Below are 21794 nucleotides of genomic sequence, written 5' to 3'. Positions count from 1 at the left end.
ACATGAATAGGCTTTACGCGAACAGTAACATGTAGAAAGTCATAATTTTTTGGGTTTTCACTACAGCATTGACTTCACTGTGATCAATTTCACCACTACTCTAATAAGTCCATTCTCCGTCCACTGCGAGATCCCGCCTTATGCGTGAAATCGAACGTGAAACAGAACAAACAAAGGTCGAAGTGTCGTAATGGTGTCAAAACATCGCGTTGGATTCGAAAAATACGCAATTATTTTAGGTATATTCCCATGCTCAAGAATGTGCTATACAGAGACAGCTGAAGTAAAGGTATCCCAGCGCCATATTCCCATATGAAAAATTCGACATTGAGCTATAAACAACCAATAATATTACTTCAATATTGCTGTTTTTGTCACAGGAAATAATATGAGGTTGTTACGAGGATACTCCAAAGTATGCACGAAGTCAGTACAGCGGCAGTATCACGCAGCGGAGGTCGATGCGACGGAGTGCTGTCTACCTCTTAACTTTATTACTATACATCTTTTCCTTCCAATCATGGGAATGCTGAAAGTCTAGAACAGAATCAGCAAACCCTGGTAGCAGCCATGTTTGTTTTTTATTATTAGACGACGCTTACGCGCATGACCATTCCATATTTGGAATTCGCATTTCCTTATATGGTAAGATGAAAATACTCCGTAAATTACCGCAAGCAGTAACTTATGGCGTTACGGTGACAGATGTATAATAATAAATTATATCACAACCATTCACAATTTGTACGTTTCCACTCTATAGGATATGAGGAAAGGTCTTCTTTATAGGACTCAATAATAAATAAAATATAGTTTCGGAACCGTTCATTATTTAAGACCTACCAAAATGATATGTCGAAACCCAACTGTGAAAGGGTTATAGGCGAAAGCAATGGCGCTTTTAACAGAAATGCTGCAAGAATGGAACTTTAATCGAATGTACTTTTTTTAATTATTACTGTAATGCGATTACTATCCCAAACTGAATTCTCCATTTTTGTCTCAGTAATATTTATTTTAATATTTAGTTTCGACTACCATTCAACAGTGTACATCGCCAAGGCCAAAAACGGTGCCTTCATCAACTTTGGGCGACTATTTTGTTCACATTTTCGCCAACATAAGGGGTCCTGACATAACCATATTGTATTGATTCAATAATAATGGACGAGAAGCTTATCGCACCGGGCACTATTGAATACAAGGGTATAACGTTACCCGAAATCGTTAACACAAAGATTCTAGAATCACCAGATATCGTGAAATGTCGCGACGATGACGTGTTTGTTGTGAGCTATCCGAAAGCAGGTATGTTCATTTTCCTAGGACTGTAACTGTAGTGCCTGAATTCATATACCTCTCTATAACTAGTACGACCTCGTCAAGTTGTTCTCGTCATTGTTGAGTCTATATTGAAATCTAACAATGGAGGCGCCCAGTTTCTTTCAAGCCTTGCTGTTTGAAAAAAGCTTCCATAAAGTTCTCGTTGAATTGTTTTCACCTGACCTAAATCGCTAACTAACTAACTAACTAACTAACTAAATTGGATATATGAGACTGTGGATATTACTGGGTGGAGACTTCGTCCATGAAATGTCAAGATGCAAAAACAATGCATGGCCAATAAACTAAGTAGGATTATTGACCGGGTCGAGTGCCTTTAATTGCCGTGTGTCTATGTTTCATTGACTTGTGGTTGTGTAGAGTGAATGTACTCGAGTAAAATTATAACATTACACGCCGTCACACACAATGTGATATCGACCTTTGAGTTCTTTCACGTGGATTAAGGTCACGTGATTGAAACATACACAAGCTCTGCTTCCACAACATATATGACTCAGACAGACGCTCGTGACATGCTTTGCTAAGACGGTTCGGATCGTAACTCTGATAAAGCATCGCACTATAGCTTGCATTGCTCAACAGTTCCTGTGAAGCGAAGACTATGAGGCTTTAGGTATAATAAACATGATTTGTTTGTGAATTTAATATTTAATATGTTCAAAACTGCATCTTGATAAAAAAGTATCGTGTTTATTTATCTGAAACAGAAATCTTTATTTTTGGCACTAAATATGGTAGTCCGATGACGATATTCAAACTTCTAGTACGCATGCGCTTCGAACGTTTGGATGTAAATTAGGAGCGTTTTTAATTATCCCATCGAATAGGCGCGGGCATGGAGTTATGTATAACATATTGATAGGAAAAATATGAATATTCATATGACGGTGTCGAATGTTTATCATAACATTAAAATAAACAGTTTTGTCATTCATAAAAGTATGTAAGTTGGAAATTGGACCTCTAAAAGACAACGGTGAGGGCGCTTTGACTTAAAATTTGGCGCCAGGAAATGCTCTAACGTTTTGCTAAAATGACCGGAACTGCCACAGTTTGGGTCAAATAAATAGGCTAGACCATAAAGGGGGGGGGGCAGCGGCTTATACCTGTATACCTTAAATATGGAAGTACCCCATCCAGGTATTGCCTCCAACTTGAATTAATTAACCATATTCAAGTCAACCCGATGAAAGTGATGTGTGGCGTAGCGTACCTACATGCCACAGGTCGGCAGATATACGAATGTCCCTAGAACAAATATGTAACATAAGTGAATTGAAGACGAAATTCACTTTCTGCTCAATAATCCTATATATTGCAATATACTGTTTTAACCTATCTGTTAAATAAATAGTTTATTGATTCTACACTCGACACCGTGAGAAGCACATGTTTGTTGCATAGAAATTAATTAATATATGAAATGTATGACTGCGACTTTTGTTTAACGATCTATGTTTAGGTATGTTATTTCCACTTTGCTCTCTGAATATTGAATTAGATTTAGTCATCTGATCTGTATTTTGTATTGTCTTTTTTTACTGAAATCAAATATCAACGTAGGAACAACATGGGCAATTGAGATTGTGTCTCTCATAATGAATGGTGGCGATGTTGATGCAAACCACGCTGTACCACAACCAGAACGTAATCCCATGGTGGAGTCTTATATCTCTCGGTAAGACACTTGAATTGCCGAACAAATTATTTTGTTTGCTACAATAGCCTTCTTTCGAACATTTCATTGCAGATCTGAATACGATGGAGATAAAAATCGACTGTTGTCAGTAGCTGACAGTAGAAATGGAATGGCATTTATTTGAGAAAGTTAAAATATTTTATCAGTTTATTTTTGTACTACACATCATCGACCCCTTTCACAGTTGGGTTACATCGAAGACAAAAAGTTTAATGTAATATTAATGGTAATATCATGGTGACATTATTAAACAAATGACACTATCCAAATGTCAATATTTAACCATGGCTATGAATAAGGGACACAAAGTGAACGAAAACATATGCACTATGCAGCAATGATTACGTTGGAAAATGATTGCTTCTGACATCGACGTGTTAAAGTTGAATCGTGATACCATAATTCTATCCTACAGACCAATGCAACTATTTATGCATATCATGAAACTGTTACAGTGGATTCTACCACGTTTCCTACACCTTGAAAACTATGTATTTGTACCCCCAATCCATGCAGTATCTGCATTCGATGGACTGCGACAAATAGAGCGAATACCTTCACCAAGACTCATCAAGTCACATCTACCGTACCAATTCTTTCCTTCACAAGCACTCGAAAAGAAATGCAAGGTATAGTATATGAGAACTTCTTGCACCCTGATATCAAGTTGAACAATGACAACTGTCTTTACTCTGCCTTAACTTATTATTTGAAACGTTCAGACCGTACGTTTATTACCATAATCCCACACACGTGTCTCAGTTATTCTGCATATTGTACACTCATATGATTGTATTCACAGCGTAGTTCATTATTCATGTGAAACCCAGCCCCACAGAAACAAATTAATCGCTCCGTGTGTTCAGTCCAATGATCCGAGATTACATCTAACTCCCCGCGAACACTTATCCATTCAGTCAACAAATTATAAAGGGGCGAATCGGAAATAAAGGTAATGCTCTCATACATGTTGCTAGGAAGGAACAAACAAGCTTCATTTTTTCACGTTTCCTTCTAAATATTTTGTATTTATAGATTCAAAAACACCGTATATTTTTTTTTTACAGATTATCTATGTTGCTCGTAACCCCAAAGACACAGCAGTATCGCTATACTATATGATGCAACTTATGCCTGTGGTTGGAAATCACATTAAGTCTTGGAACCATTTTTATCAGTTATTTGTCAGTGGTAAAGGTAAGAAAAATCATAATCCGTTTAACATTAAATGATAGCATATGTACTATAGTAACGTTTGTTTTAATCACATTATATTATATTGGCACAATTCCATCAAGCTTAAACAAATACACAAATATATTGAAACAGTATAAGTCGATTTCCGGTCATGATTGATCACTCATTACGGCAAAAGCAAAAAATCGTACATAATATAGTGTGTTTGTCGTCTGTATGTTCCAATGACGTGATGAAAGTTGACACTGCATGCAATCTTTGTCTAATCAACAATCTATCGATTAACAACACATCAATCGTTATAATTCAAACTAAGCTCTGATTCTCAACTACTAATGAATGAGTTCTCTACTGGATGTTAGCTGACTGACTGACTGGCCCAACGTATGACTATAGACTGACGGTGCTTGACCCAGTGCGTACCAATACACTGCCTTACTAAGTGTTCTTCAAACCACCAGTGCGTCATTTTCCTATTTGTTTAGCTGGTTGCCTACTGAGAGACCGTCATATTTCGGTCGAGAACATTTGGCTATATTCTCAAACATTGCGTAATGTGGTAAAAATACAGAACATCTTCTAGCCACTTAAACAATACATCGATTTAATAAATTTAAATATATGAACTAACTAAAGTAAAAATAAACACATTTCTGATAATAGTACAGTTTAATGTATCAAATTTCGTGTAATAATTGTATACGCCACTGTAATTGTAGGCGGATTTGGTGACTGGTTTGATCACGTGTTGGATTGGCATAAACACGAAGAAGAAGATAATATTATATTTCTAAAGTATGAAGATATGAAGAAGGTTAGATCATGTATATGTAGAAAGTGTAACTTAAATTTGTTGGCATGATATACCTCGTTGTACTGTAACAGAAATATTTTTTGTGATGTTGCTGAACAATTCATTACGGAAATATAGCAAGGATGCAACATTTACAGAATGTTAAACTCATGTCTGCATCCAATGTAAACGGTGAACAACACTTTCATGACAATTATTAAAAAATCTTGATAGTGAATAGATTACTTGCTATACAATGTCATATGTGAACAATTGCGGTCAGGGACAAATTTTGATATAAAGGTATTATTACTATGATCACTGATTACGAAGTTAATACTGGCACACCAATGGCAAAAATAAGACATGACACGCTCAATTAGATCATTTATTTGATTTTTTGGAAACTCGAGATAATAAAACAATTTGACGGGGAGTATATTTTCAAAAAAATAAAAAGAGAATATGGAAGATAGACGTTTCAGTAGTTTACCCTATGCTATTACACGAACAAAATCTACTGTGCGTCCACGTCGAACTTATTTACGTACTAGTATATGAAACTGAATTGTTCACACCGTAGTGGTGATGTGGTCACCTCCTTGCTTCGATCCTTGACTAAATATTATTATCAGCAGTATGGTAGGAAATATCACAGTTGGTCAGAATGTTATCAGTTATTAACTCATTATATAAAATGTGTGTTAATATTACATGTTTTGCAGTTACCAATCACGTAATACTGTGATTTATAATACAAAAACGGAACACGGATTGCAGTTTACGTTCTATTTATCAAATAATATATTTAATTAACTCAGGCGAAATGTTTATAATATTACTTTGATTATCATTCTACTTTAATTTGTAGGATATCAGGGCTACTATAAAGAAAATTGCTCTGTTCCTAGATATTGAAGTCACCGATGACGTCATGCAAATAATTGTGGAATATTCTACAATTAAGAAAATGAAGGAAAACAAGTCAGTAAACCTTATGGAAAAAAAAGTTGACAACCAAACTGTTAGCTTTGTCCGCAAAGGTAATTATATCAATGGGTGAACCGTTGTAACAATTAATATTAACAATTAATTAATATGTTTTTACAAAAATGTTGCAACATAATATATATATTGATTTGAATTCGAATATATTATCGTGTTAAAAATAATGAATTCACTCACTCACTAACTAACTAGAGTATGTTTATTTAGTTACATTACATGAGGCCATAACGAGTATACCGTATTATGTAACTCACATGATTTGCCTTATCTGGACGATACCTAAAATAAATTTTCCCTTATCATTATCTTAAATGATTATAGCAATTATTGAGGTCAACACAGTGCTGAAATGTCATATCGAATCGAATGCTAACCATGTCACATATAGATTTTTTTGCAAAGAATACCATTTTGTAATCCACCCCAACAACACACAGAGAGTTTTTATACCAGTATGATTCACGTGTGCGAACGGACAACATTCTGGTAGTAACACGCCTTCACTGTGGAGAGTGACATTCTATATATATGTATTTAGAAGAGCCGGGGAAAAACTAAATCTTACCGTTTTCTATTATAGGGATCGTCGGTGACTGGGTAAATCATTTTACTGTGGCTCAGAACGCACAATTCGAGAAGATGTATGAAAGCCGAATGAAAGACTCGGGATTAGTTTTTGAGTGGTAAACAACAACAACAACAACAACAACAACAACAACAACAACATACTTCTCCTTGGTATATCTCTCATCACTGCATTGTAAGGAAATGCTTTTATTTTGTTTGCAAGTGTATTGAATTTGATTCGAAACAGTATTTAATCAATGTCAGATTCAATATTGCGGTTATTCATAACATTACATAACAAATATAAAAAAACTACTAACATGTAGACAAATGTAAGTTGTCAATCATAAATCTAAGGGTTGGTTATCGTACTTAAATAAAACATATTGAAAAGCAAGCATGCTATCCCTTGCAATTTACTGATAGAATTATATGTGTGTTTATATATTACTATTGCACACCATTTAGCTGTGTTAATTCAATGGTAAAACCTGACATGTTACCATTGCGACATTTGGCAGGAATCGAACTCCCTCCTTCTGACAACAAGTACTTGGAAACATGGAATAGTTATTGGGCGTACATTCCAGCGGGATCTCACTTTTTTGCCCTTTAAACAGTCATCACGTCCACAGGCCAGCGAAACAGTGGATGTATTAACGGGGGGAAATCAAGCACACTGTGTGAGGCAAAACAAATCTCGTGTTAGTTACTTATCAATGGGTAAACTATTTTCATTTGTTGCAAACACAAAATCGTATTTACATGTGTTGCCATGTCTGAGCAAAACCTATAATTAACTTCCGTTCTCCCATATTGTAAAAGATAATTGTAGTAAATTAATAACAATTCTCATCTATTGACACCATCCATTTCCAAACCACTGTTTTCAGTAATTACATACCCACTTCTAGACCAACATGTTAGTCTAATTTCAGTACTGCAACACGAATGCGCAGTGACAAACGAAAATGTCATACAATATATAATATACCAAGTTCTAAACATATACGCCACTATCTGTTTGAAAACCAATGACGTTCAGAGACGGATCCAGAATAACAGTTTTCAGGCGTTTTTCGCCAAGAATATTTGGAGATTTCACTAACCTTTCAAATTTACAAATATCCGACCAACTTCTAGATCATGAATTTGTCAATACTGATACGCACTTCTATACCAACTGGTATGCAAATGATACCCGTATATATAATACCCGGAAAGCATGCTGATAGCAAAACGTTATCAGTGACATTGTAGTAGAAATGATAACTATCAAAAATTACAATATCGGTACACATGAGGAAACAGAGAGAGGATTCTAATGCGCGATGGACATAGGTATTTAGAAGGTTTGATGAATGACCAATCCTTTGTATTACATGCATATTTTGGGCGGTAAGCAACGGAATACATATATCCAACCGTCCACATCCTGACTGAGATTTAAATCACATCGACTAGTTCAGATGTCATACACTGACATTGTCACCGATTTCATTATTGTGTTGACAAATCCTAAAGCAGGAAAATCACACAGGGACAATTCTTTTTTTAAACAGCGATTTACGCATCATTGATTTATGTTGCCAATATTTTCTCTTTCATCAAATGGGTCGCCAGATTCTTTGAAAGCATTTAAAAGTAATAACTGCGATGGACTATTTGCGTGGTGAAAAGCTATTCCTAAATTGTATAAATAAAAAATATGTGCCAGGGTACGAAGACTAAAATTAAAATCGTGCTTCTAACTATATCAAGCTTGACTAACCTAGGGGACCCGTCATGCCGTTAATATAGATGCACTGAATAATGGACGATAAGGTTATAGTACCGGGCACTATTGAATACCAGGGTGCAGCATTTCAAGACATCGTTAATATAAAAATTCTCGATTCACCAGATATCGTGAATTGTCGTGATGATGACGTGTTTGTTGTGAGCTATCCGAAAGCAGGTATGTTAATTTTAGTGCGAGTGTAACGGTGTTGGGTTTCTACACGCTCTTACAAACACGCGTAAGATAACCTATCACATATAGTTCGGCATTGCTACTGATAATTCCCTATTAGTATTCTGTTATATGTTGACATGTGAGATCAATGTTTATGTCATCATAAGAGCCATGACAAAAACATTTACATACGATGAAACCATTGAATTCTTTCAAGCTTCAACATGGACACGATGAGGATCACATGACTGTATATCTGCATCTAGATCTGCTACGTCAATGATCTACACAGGTACCATGTGACCCATGACCTGACTGGTACCTATCAAACAGTATTACTCAAAGTTATCCATATTGACGGTTGCCATATTCATCTTGGTTACTATGACGATATACACTGTTTCGGGGATGTTATGGCATGTAACACATTTTGTAATCGAGACATACTATAAAAATACGTCTACTTTCACCGTGGTTAAAAAGAACAATTATTACCAAAACACGTGTGTAGTCACGCAAGTGTCAGCACCAGAAAATATACATTTTTGGAAGTGAGCAAAATATATAAAATGATGCGTTCCACGGTCAATCACTTTTATATATGTTTATGTCCGTAACACATTGAAATGCATTTTCGAACCACTACCCTCCACCAATGGCGGAGTATTGAACTTCATAAGGCCACACGGTGTTACGCCACGTGTTTTGATTTCCAGTTGTACGCATTGTAAGAGTACATACTATTATTTGGTGGTCAGTTAGTTAGGCCAATGACGTATCTCGTATACGCGAGGTTTTAATGCGAATCCCGGATTATAGATTAATTTCTCTTTGCTCGATTTTGTTAGTTCTGCTGGGCATAATATCAGATATACTAATCCATAAATCTCCTATAAATAAATAAACATTATAATAAAACATTTATGTCTTCTAACAATGTGCCTAATTCTCACCAAATAGTGTTGAAAAAACTCAGAAAACACATTTCCAAAAATACTAAACCACTACTGTTTTGATTTTAATTCAAAATCTGACACACGTGTTGTTAATTCAAACAGTGCGTTTCATTAACAAACTGGGAAGTGCGACCCCAATTTACAGTATATGACAGCTTAATTATCGTGTTATTAAACCTTCATCTCAGGTACCAGGGATCGGGGAGTTCGCAACCTTTCGGCTGAACAAAGACACACACACATGTAGAATACGTGTCAACTCTAGACTCTGTCGCTCTGTGGGAACTGCCAAGACTGGCTCGCCCCCCCCGTGGAGTCCTCGCCACGTCTCTGCTCGTGTGACCAGCTCCCACGACTGACCAAGACTACTCTTTATTCACTTCTCCAAACCTTAACCAATTACAGGGGAGTTTAAAAGCTTAAGGCGTAGCCTTCACACATTCTACTCACATGTAGCCACACAAAGTATATAACACGTCATATCTACTGATTAATCGTCTGCTATATCGGGAAACTACACATATCAAACTGTCAGATTTAGTTCCAGTCAATGATTTCAGTTCCGACCAAGACGCCGCATAGGTCTAAATGGTGACAGATTATGGAAATGTGTTGAATGATATTAACCAGATATTCACTGGCAACTAGCTATCAAGTCGTATCAGTGACCCATCTCTCGGCACATAGAAATAAATCATGACAGTATATTAATTACTGATTTACACATGTGTATCAAGGCCCTTTTGACAGAGGCTAAACGTGACCTGAACAGTGCAATTATATCAAGAAAATGCAAGTTAGACGAGAAACTTGATTCAGACGACTCCCGTGCGCTTTGGCAAGCGGCGTAGCGTATTGCGGATTATAAATTTATATCAGCCGCTGGCAAGATCCCCGACGATTCTGAGCTTCCAGATAAGTTGAACTCTTTTTATAGTATTGTGTTGATGAACGAAGATGGATCCAGACCTATTGACATCACCATTTATTGCCAGGACTGAGGACACTCGGTGTGCATTCAGCCAATTGAATGGGAGGAAAGCGTTGGGTCCCGACAACATTAGTCCGCGCCCATCCAAGCTCTGTGCTTCTCAGCTAGCCAGTGTTTTTACCCGGCTTTACAACTGGTCTTTGCGCATTTTACATGTACCTGCTATTTTTGAACAGTCAATTATTGTCTCTGTACCAAAGAAGCCAGTGATTTCATCCTTGAAATTAATGATTATCGGCCTGTTGCATTGACGCCTGTTGGCATACTGGAATCATTTGTTCTCAAATTTCTCAAGTCATTGATTACACGCATGCTGGACTCGCTTCAATTTGCCTACAGATCAAACAGGTCGGTAGTCGACGCGGTATCTCTTACTTTATACAATGAGTGTACTAAAACATCTTGATTCAAAAGGTTCATCCTATATATGCTAGGCTTCTTTTTATTGATTTTAGTTCTGCCTTTAATACGATTTTACCAAAATGTTAAATCTAAGTCTGCCATGTATCTGTGAATTGGTCTTGTTGTGATAATCGGCAGGAAGTTTTCAAGCTCGATGACCTTGAACGCAGGGGCGCCCAAAGGTCTGTGTACTGAGCCCCTTCCTCTATTCTTTGATGACGTCAGATTGTAAAATTCGCCGATGACACAACCGTCGCTAGGTTAATTCGAAGAGCAGATGAACGCGACTACCACTACCAGGCTGACGTGCTGGTTGTGTGGTGTGCTGAGAACAACTCCAGCTGAATGTGACCAAAACAAAGGAGATGGTCGTCGATTTTCGTCGGAAAAGACGCCTATCTCTCTATTGGTCATTTACGGCGCGCGTTGACTGCTTCAAGTTTCTCGGCATCCACATATCCAGCGAGTTGACCTGGTCGGCGCATGTCGAGCACTGCGTCACAAAGGCCCAGCGTCAGCTGTTCTTCCTTCGAAGATTGAAAAGTTTTCGTTTGCAGACTGCTCTGCTGCTTAAACTTCTACTACTCCGGAATCGAGAGTATCTTGATGCTTTCCGTCACGGTGTGGTTTGGTAACATCAGTTACGGAGGCTGGACGGTGTGGTGGCGAGCGTGTCGCGTATTATTGGGATCCAACTTCCCCCTCTTTGCGACGTGTACTGGAAACGCCTGGGCAAGCGAGCCGAACGAATCATCACTCACACGTCTCATCCCGCACATGATTTGTTCGAGCTCCTACCATTCGACAGACGCTATCGGTATATCGGTCATCCACATCGCCCCGGTCAGCCAAAGGCTTCTACACCATAGCCGTCCGACGCATGACGTCAAATTTATGTAAGGCCCCTAAGTAGTCTTTGTTGCATCTAGTCAAATAATTGTATTTACTTTTTTTATATTTCACTTTTAGTGCGCAAGGCCAATCCAATTTCTATGTATATTTTAAATATATTTAGCCAATAAACTAGTAGCTTCGCGGTGAGTGGCTTTCACGGGGAGTAGGGCTTTGTCTCAGTAACTAGTCCTTTCATCCTTCGAGAATTAAAGTTTTATGTTTCTTTAACAACTGGCACTATTCTGGGAATACCATCCTTGCAGGAGTTCCAAAATAAGACCCATGCTCTGATAATGCCTCTAGTTTCAAAGACCAATAAACATTACCATTATGATCTTATTGGTGTTGCAAAGGATAGTTGAATATTGTTTATTGAAATTAATAATCCCCATAACCATTTTCTAATATAGATGAATTGTAGTACGTAACAAATTGTATAACTCAGTCTCAACAATGAAATAAAGGGTTGTATATATATATTTACATTATTACTAATGCATTGCAATACAACTAATTCAAATTGTAAGAAATTGCAATATAAAATATTCCATCAGTAATATGCCTCAAAGGCGTATTTCGCGGTCAGTGTTATTTACGAAAATATTTGTTTATAATTTTATAAACTTGCTTGGCAATACCCACCCCAATTAGATATAATGTGTACATATTTTAATAAATAAAGATATACTAACAAAAATGAAATATTAATTATATATATTTTATTATATAACCTGCACAAAAGTAATCAATATTTTTTCCTTGCTAGAATGATGTGTAACTTCATACGGCAATCCTGATAAAGTTCACAACTGGCGATTTTGCAATATTAGGGATTGTCAGCTTCCTGTGAATTGCGCTGCAAGTTACAGAGCACGTACCTAAGTGGCCGTCCCCCAGCAAATAATTAAGCCAAGGCGTTTTCAATATTGAAATCAGGAAACTCTCCGTTTTTACACAATCTGGGAAGTTTGAATTACTAAATGAAGTACAGGACGACAAAGCTGAAATATCCAAGAACCAACACATACCAAAAATCCCAAAAGTGAATATTCGTGTTGTATTTTAAGTCTAATCGGACCGGAAGTGGGAATTTGTTAGTATAAGGTAGTAACAACTTGTCATTAATTATGGGATTATTTGTAAGCATAAGAATGTTATGTGAACTTTGTTCATTAAAAGAAAAACTGTGCGATGACGCTATTTTCAGGGCCTAACTGATTCAGACTCCTATATTGACTATGTCCCGGGCTGTTCACTATAGTACCAACCTACTTACTTGTCAATGTCTGGCTGTTATATACAGCCCAGAACACGTCAGAATAGTAAAAAAAGTCAGCAAATGTCAATTACCCGTGCCATGAGAGTCGGCCACAGAACCAAAACAATCTGTCAGCCTTTGCCGCCCACAGCATCGATATGATTTTACATTGCATAGAAATGAACATTAAATGCAGCTATCCCGGTCAGCAATCGAATCATCAATATTCATGATTTATTCAATTGGTATTTCCATCTATTTGCTTAGTGGTCTGAACGTGAATATTGTCAAGTTCGAGAGTGTGTTTTACGCACAGTGAACGCGTTGAATAGGAAGTCCATCTTGGGCTAGTGGCATTGTCAAACTTTAGGGAGTACAGGAAATGTTTCAGTAAGGAATTGTTATGCATATCAATATCCTTTATTGGAACAGAACATGTCATATATTCACCAAAAACAATGTTGCCATGTTTCTAGGCATACAACGAATTGGAAACAAAAGGAATCGTCCGATCAAAACGACCTGCATCCTTGAAAATCTAGTCTTATCGCCCTTGCCTTTCGAGCAAAAAAAGGTCGAGGCCAAAAATATGATAGGTTATTTATTAAAGGCGTCCGGGAAACCAAAATTTGGAACGTGAATCACTCCGGCGTCGAAAAAATCAGTGATACCTGTAATAACCACAGTCCCTGTGTAATAACCAGGGGTGAGAGACTATTTACAAAATCCAATATTTAGCGTGAATGCCTTTCCGAGTGAAAAATTGTCGAGGTCAAAACAAAAAAGATAAAGAAAAAAGAAACGATTTTCGCCCAATCATCCATTTTTTGGTGATATATCATTGATTCGACCCAGTGGTAATATAACTTATTTATTAGTGGCGCCGGGAACAAAAATTTGGGACGTGAATGACTTGGACTACAATAATAACTAAGAGGTGAGCGATTACTTACCGCGGCGATAGCGACGGTGATTGCGACCCCAATCATATTTTAATTTTAGTAAGCAAGGGTACAGTGACAGCCACTGACACGTAATTGAAAGAAGGCAAATGAACATGTCAAACAAAAAATACTGTTTCCAGCTGTGGCGTAAAATGGAGGTATATACCATTGTTGACACTTGAGGTGAATGGGAATCAGTTGATTTGAGGGTGTCACAATAAGCGAGGGAACAAATCGTTTTTATGCTACGAAAAAGTGAAGACCTTGAACCTACTCTTTGGACTTTAGTACAACTTCATTTTTGTTTGATTACCTAACGTTTTTAGGTTCATGTGCTGCAAGTTATAGAGCACATACCGAAGCGGCCGTCCCTCGGCAACAAATGAAGCCAAGGCATTTTCGATGTCGAAATCGCGAAACTCTCCCTTTTTACGCAAACTAGGAAGTTCGAATGACTAAACGAAGAACAGGACGACGAAGCTTAAATATCCAAGAACCAACACATACCAAAAATTATATCTCAAACATGAATATTCGTGGTGTATTTTAAGTTTAACCGGACCGGAAGTGAAAATTTGTTAGTACTCTAAATATCCAAACATATTTTAGCATAAGGTAGTAACTATGATATGATGATGTTTAATTTTGTATCATTTTTGTGTAAGAATTATATTTGTGGATGCTCGAAATAGGTGATATTCTGTTAAATATTCTGTTGATATTGATTCGAGTTGTGTATACAGTTGCAGACGACTCAACCAAACATAGTATACTGACACCGTACGTACGTACCTGAATTTGATTCTAAAACTACTTCAGCAACTTTCTTATGTTGGCGGTTCGCCTGGATAACTGTCACCCTCTCTTCCCTTTCTCGGTCAAAAATCCTTTAAATTTGCGTACATTTTCATCAGTATCTTTTTGATTCTATGATCGCGATGCGTACTTGTTTATTGTGGCAGTCATCTTACAAATCTGCTTCAAACGCGCAGAACGTATGCACAGTGCATTTCCGCGCATACAACCTTAAGCAATACCTCCACAGCAGCATGCATACATAGGAATAGACAGTTCATCAAGCACAAACACACACATCTTTCCTAGGGTTTGGTCTAATAGGACTTGAAACACAAATATTCCATTAAAACTCATCCTAGTATAACATCAGTGTATATAGACACCAGCCACTGCCACTCCATACAAAGTTGCACTTCAATCAGATCACGCGCCAAATGCACCTGTTCATAATTATCATTCAGTAGCTTTCACCATTGTATAAATGCATTTTTATTTGAAGCGGGAGAGTCGTCACCTACGCATGCGTGTCATTGTTTACAAACAAGCGTCTACCCACGAGCCTTTGCGTTCTTAGCGTGAGTTGTTATCATCGCTTGGGACTTAATTCCCGCGCGTGCGCAGGTGACGACCCTGCCGCATGCCATGCCAAGCACGGCACCCTCCAAAGGTGACAGCTACGTATAATAGGTTCAACAGTGTAATTGTGATTAATACAATAACTCACCATCCCAGAATATAATGCCCAAATAATAATAATAATAATTATAATTTCCTAATTATGTACAATTAAATATGTTATTTCCACTTTCTGTCTACCGTTATCTGTGTACTGTATATTTGATTTGTGTTGTACCATTGTCTGTATTATTGTAAGCAATTGTCACCCAAATACCCTGCTATTCTTATATATCAACATTCACGTTAAGGTACAGGTTTGATACATCAGTTTAGGGGGGCTTGAATGTGTTCTTATAACTTCTTGTCACATAGGAACTACCTGGGCAATTGAGATTGTTTCACTTATAATGAATGGTGGCGATGTTGATGCAAATCATGCTGTACCACAACCAGAACGTAATCCCATGCTGGAGTCATATATCTCTAGGTAAGACACTTGAATTGCGAAACAAATATTTTGAACATTTCAATTTAGATCTGAATAAGAGAAAGATAAAAATATCAGTAGCTGGCAATATAAATGGAATCGTGTATACCTGAAAATGCGACAACTAATAATAATATACAGAATGATAACACATTATTCATTCACGTGTACTTTTATCTAATAATATTTGTGTCAATTTGACTGTACTGGCAACAAAAAGTGTAATGAAGCATTATTAATATTGACAGCACACCGGTAATCAAATCAAGTAACAATATTTGCTCAAACTATGAATTGGGAGCAACACGCATTTAACAGTACGTGTAATGTACAATATGTCAGCATATATTGATATATCGATGTGTTTAACTTACAGACCAATGCTGACGCTGATGTATATTATGAAAAAGATACAATGGCTTTTGCCAAGTTTCCTACACCTTGAAAACTATATATTTGTACCTCCAATTAAAGGATTATTTGCCTTCGATGGAATGCGACAAATGGAGAAATTACCTTCACCACGACTCATCAAGTCACATCTTCCATACAAATTTTTTCCTTCACAAGCACTTGAAAAGAAATGCAAGGTTAAGTACAATTTCTTGCATCTAGATATCACTAATGGCAACTATATTCATTCAGTTGTAAAAACGATTTATACTACGTTTGGTTATGATACCTTTTTATCTGGCCAAAATGTTTTTATTTTTTTTTATCTTAATTTGTATTTTTGTATATGACCCCCAGGGCCATATAAACGAATTACCCGCTCCTCACGTTAAGCCCATCGAACCAGTATTACGTCCAACTCACTCTGAGCCCTTATCATGCATCATATTCTGAGCAGGTCAACACCCTCTGATTAAATCAGTAAACACATCAGAGAGATATGGATTAAGTAGAATTTATAGATCTGAGAACACTTACTTACCAATTACGTATAAATATAACAGGAATTATGCTATAATTGTGTATATTACTCCGATAAAAACACACTGTTGACTGTTATTGGAATGTCACTTGCAAGAGTAAACATCTTGCTTGTACAGCAACAAATTGGAGAATTGGAGTTAAACATTCCGATCGCGTGTTACATAGGGTGAAGTTTAATGTTGACAAAATGCATCTTTAAGATTATTTTGTATATAGTTTTAGCTTTTGTTTTCTCATACATATAACGACCTATATTTCCATATTAGGACAACCTTTACCAATTAGTTATTGTATGATGTCACGACTACTTCAAACAGAAGCACGTTCGATCTCTCAATTGCAATTAACCACACTTCTTTTGTTTTACAGATTATCTATATTGCTCGTAACCCCAAAGACACAGCAGTATCGCTATACTATATGATGAAACTTATGCCTGTGTTTGGAAATTACATTAAGTCTTGGAACCATTCTTATCAGTTATTTTTCAGTGGTAAAGGTAAGAATCACTGTCCGTTCAGTATTATAGAAAAATCTATGTCTAATGTTTACATATGCAGATTTGTCTACCAGAAAAGAGCATCATTGACTGAGACGAAGCCGACGTCAAAAATGCTCTTTGAGTTTTGACAAATCTGTATATCGACCACTGCTTGGGTCAATATTTGTATTATTATTCAGAATAAAACAAAAATGTTGTAACATACTGCACTGTAAGATCTCACTTGCTCCAGTTTATAATTATAACATTCAGACTTAAAAACGTATCAGCTGACTTCAGGTCAAGTCTCACGCGACCTTAGATACAATTGTACCACAAACATAAATAATTTGACAATTCAACTACTCATTCCATTATGTATGATCAACATTTAATGTCTAAAATGCGCCTGTTTCGAAAATACCTGATTGTCACATACAAATGTTCATGCCGAGTCATTTGACGACCGCCGTTTTAATTCATGCGTTATGTTAGTTTCAACGCTATATATGAGCTGCATGTATGTTATTCAACCGCAGCATGAAAATAACGCATTATAACGTTTTTATGTTTGATAGTTGGATTTGGTGATTGGTTTGATCATGTGTTGGATTGGAATAAACATAACGAGGAAGACAATATAATATTTGTAAAGTATGAAGACATGAAGAAGGTTAGATCATGCATATGCGAATAATTTATTGTATTTTTGTACCATACTATAGCGCAATATACAGAAATGCTCCACATAATGTGTGTCGTCATGGCGACTGTGAATGTTGTCAAATAATATTGAAATGAACGTTCTGGTACGATGAGCGCTTTGTAAACGAATATAGCAAAGGGTGTTATTCACAAAATTTTAGGCTCGTGTTTGTATTCAGTGTAAATGTTGAACAACACAGTTTCATGAAGGTTCTTAGAAATTGCTGATACTTTGTGAATAGATTACATATTGGTATACAAAGTTATACGTGGGACAATTGAGGTTAAATACAAATGTAATATTTCTGTCACTGATTACTGAGACTTCGTGGGGGAAAATAAGTCATGACACACATTATTAAAACATTTCTTTGACATTTTGAAACTGAGAATAAAACATTCTGAAGTAAAGATGACAGTTTCATTAGTTCACACTATCTTAGTAGTCTGGTAGGTAATGTCACAAGTTTTTTTCTGTTACAAGCTTGTTATTTAATAGTTACATATTTGAATGTACGTAATACCATGGTCATTTATAATTGAAAAAAAAACATCACAGAAAAAACATATTTCCCTTTAATTATCATTATAATTTATTTATTCAATCAATAAACTAAACGGACATTTTTATAATGAGACTTTAACTATTTTGTTAATCCTTGTTTTGTTTTGTAGGATATCAGGGCTACCATAAAGAAGATTGCTCTGTTCTTAGATATTGAAGTGACAGATGATGTCATGCAAAGAATTGTGGAATACTCTTCCATCAAGAAAATGAGAGAAAACAAGGCAGTAAACCTAATGAAAGGAAACGTGGACAACCATACTGTAAGCTTTATCCGCAAAGGTATTTACAATATATCAATGAGTAAACTTTGTCTGCAAATGTACATACATTATATCAGGGGTAAACTGTTGAAATTTATTGTTTCACATAACACAATAATTCCGATACCTTTAAAGAACTCCCGGTTTCCGTTGTTCTGGAAAGTATTTGTGGTAAGTATGTAGTAACTGAATTACAGTTTTTTCTTGGGATGAGTGAAATCCACATATCAAATTAATTTATTGGGATTTGTTGAAATATATTAAAGTGGCAATCAGTTTCAACGCCACTGGTATTTGTTATATGACACGCTTGTATTCTTAGCATATTCGATGAAGAACTGAATGCTAACACTGTTGCTTATGGGAATTCTATGTAAGAACGTCATCTTGTAATCTATCACTCTATACACAGAGGGCGCTTTTCTATAATATTGCTTCACTTGTGTTCCGCCATCAAAATACCAACAGTCTGAAAAATGTCATTTCACACACAGATATATCGAAGGGCAGGAGAAGGTCTAACTGCTTACGTTTTGTATTATAGGAATCGTCGGTGACTGGGTGAATCATTTCACTGTGGCTCAAGACGCACATTTTGAGAAGATGTATGAAAAACGTATGAAAGGCTCGGGTTTAGTTTTTGACTTTTACTAACATTACATATGTGTTTTCAAATATTACCACGTCACACATAGACAGCAGTTTTAATTCAGGGTTGAAACCTTACTAGTGACAATTGTGACATTTGCCTGAGCATTTCACTCCCTCCGTATGATAAAAGTACTTGTCCACCTCCACTGCGTCACCTCAACTGTTAGGTTTATCCGCAAAGGTACTTGGAATATACTATGTGCAAATCGTCATGAGCTTAAATTATAGGGTGAAACGTTACACGTGATCATCGTAGCACTCTGCCGTCTCATAGAAAGTACATAGAAACTGCGCATGACTACGCACCTACCTAACATAGGTTTCAGAAAGTATTCAATGTTTCACTGAACAGAAATGTCGATTTTGTTCATATCATATGTTGTGATCTTATGTATAAAATATCAATCATAAATAAACTGAATGATAGACGGAATAATTTCACCAGAATAAAGATTATAATCTACATGCCAAACAGAACCCCATATAAAAAATGTAATATTAATCACGTGACTGCAAATTACCGCATATATTATATAGACACTATACGGAAACGGAAACCCAAAACAGAAATGGAAAGCGAAATGTTAAAACGACCCTTAAACTAGCAAACCGAGCTAAAAATGTTTCTATGCGGTACTAGGTTATATGATTCATTGTTACATAATAAATTTAATATCGTTTTCCGTTTCATACATTTTCACTATCAAATGTCAGTCACGTAGCTGTGATTGTTTATACCAGAACAAGTGTGACTTCATTACGGCAGCCTTCCCCAGTAACGACAAACTTACTGAATTCCGACCAACTATTTTCAGATTTCCCTAATTGAGATGTTGCGGTCCTCGGTGTCCTAGGTAGCGTGCTACACAAAACCGCCATTTAATTTGCTTTACCCACTGACAAGGGTTTGGTTTAGGAACACAGTTTATTTTAATGATTGGAACAATAAGAATAGAGTTATTTTAGGCAAGAGATGTGAAATAACTAATTACCGCCACACAGCAATATAAGTTTCTATTGCTTTATTGAAAACTCAATCAACGTTACAAAGTAGTAAACATTGTTTCCATTTAGATAACTATTACGAATGTCCTCTTGTCTTCCCTTCCAGCAATACAATCCGCCTCTGTCTTGTTTGCGCCTGTGGCTACAGGCACCAATGCCTGTCCAGTTTAAACTATTGGACGTAGACAATCGGTCGGGTAGACCGCATTGGTTCCCAGTGAACTGGCATCAAAGCATCCATTATGGGTTGGTATCAGTGAGATAGATTCCACACTAACCAATTAGGTATGCAACTCTGGTGGATTGAACACCTCTATTTTGCGGCGGATGGGACTCTACCCTAATACAGTTGTACTGTAAGCTACTCGTGTACATGATGAAGATAACTGCTCAAACATATTTCTAAAATAAATAATTAAAACCAAAAATACATTTCTCACTGTAGTATTATTAGAGACTTATTTCACTGTGGCGCAGAGTAAAGTGTTCGAAAGGTTATACACATAAAGTATAGAAGACAAGTACACTTGCCTAGATTCACACCAAACATGTTTACATGGTACAATATTGTGCACAGGGAGAAATTCACTCTCCTACAATTCGTTCTAAGAATAATTGCTTACCCTATCTTTTTTGCTAAGGTAGCAGAATATTCGGTATACTATTTGAAATCAGTTAAAACTAAGTAATGTTGGCTAACGAAACCCAACGAATAGGACATTGAGCAAAGATAGATAAACGACTGTATGTCTGCAAACAGCTAGAACTCATGTAGCGACAGTTATCATATACATGAATATGTTGTGTTGTATCGTTTGTGAGGTATATATGAAATTAATGTAATAGTACATGTAGTTGTTTTAGTAGTTTTGAAGACCATTACCACCATATAATAAACAGCATATAAACAGTCACCAGTGTTCATCGGCGGAGACATTTATTTAAATTGGGTAAGTTTCTTTTGTACACATTTTCATCAACTTAAAGGGGCCCAACATAAGCATATTGTATCGATTCCCTAATAATGGACGAGAAGGTAATCGTACCGGGCACTATTGAATACAATGGTATAACATTACCCCCACTCGTTATTACAAAGATTTTAGAATCACCAGATATTGTGAAATGTCGTGATGATGACGTGTTCGTTGTGAGCTATCGGAAGGTGTACATTATAGTGCGACAGTAAGTGTTATGTCTCATTATATGTATCTCTCGGATGCATACTTTGAGAATACGTTCACCTAACTAGTGCGATCTTGCCAAGTTTGTTGT

At 36.5% G+C, this 21794-nt stretch overlaps 2 protein-coding genes across 2 annotated transcripts; both read left to right on the top strand.

Annotated features, from left to right (window-relative positions):
• Nucleotides 1–1163: 1163 nt before the first annotated feature.
• LOC100367033 (sulfotransferase 1B1-like) lies at nucleotides 1164–7008 on the top strand. Its single transcript, XM_006824155.3, has 7 exons — nucleotides 1164–1308; nucleotides 2911–3025; nucleotides 3462–3675; nucleotides 4114–4243; nucleotides 4963–5057; nucleotides 5908–6079; nucleotides 6625–7008. Exons 1-7 carry the CDS (start codon nucleotides 1164–1166, stop codon nucleotides 6729–6731), a joined length of 978 nt encoding a protein of 325 aa, XP_006824218.2. The 3' UTR covers nucleotides 6732–7008.
• Nucleotides 7009–8423: 1415 nt separating this feature from the next.
• LOC100366879 (sulfotransferase 1C4-like) lies at nucleotides 8424–20065 on the top strand. The gene is made up of 7 exons (XM_085508550.1): nucleotides 8424–8568; nucleotides 15799–15913; nucleotides 16290–16503; nucleotides 17219–17348; nucleotides 17909–18003; nucleotides 18711–18882; nucleotides 19408–20065. Exons 1-7 carry the CDS (start codon nucleotides 8424–8426, stop codon nucleotides 19515–19517), a joined length of 981 nt encoding a protein of 326 aa, XP_085364676.1. The 3' UTR covers nucleotides 19518–20065.
• The last annotated feature ends 1729 nt before the right edge of the window (nucleotides 20066–21794 follow it).

Source organism: Saccoglossus kowalevskii, chromosome 15 (assembly GCF_978046115.1).
Source record: "Saccoglossus kowalevskii chromosome 15, keSacKowa6.1, whole genome shotgun sequence".
NCBI classification, from domain to species: Eukaryota; Metazoa; Hemichordata; class Enteropneusta; family Harrimaniidae; genus Saccoglossus; species Saccoglossus kowalevskii.
Note: the sequence above shows the minus strand (reverse complement) of the source record. Positions and strands in the feature narration are given on the sequence as shown.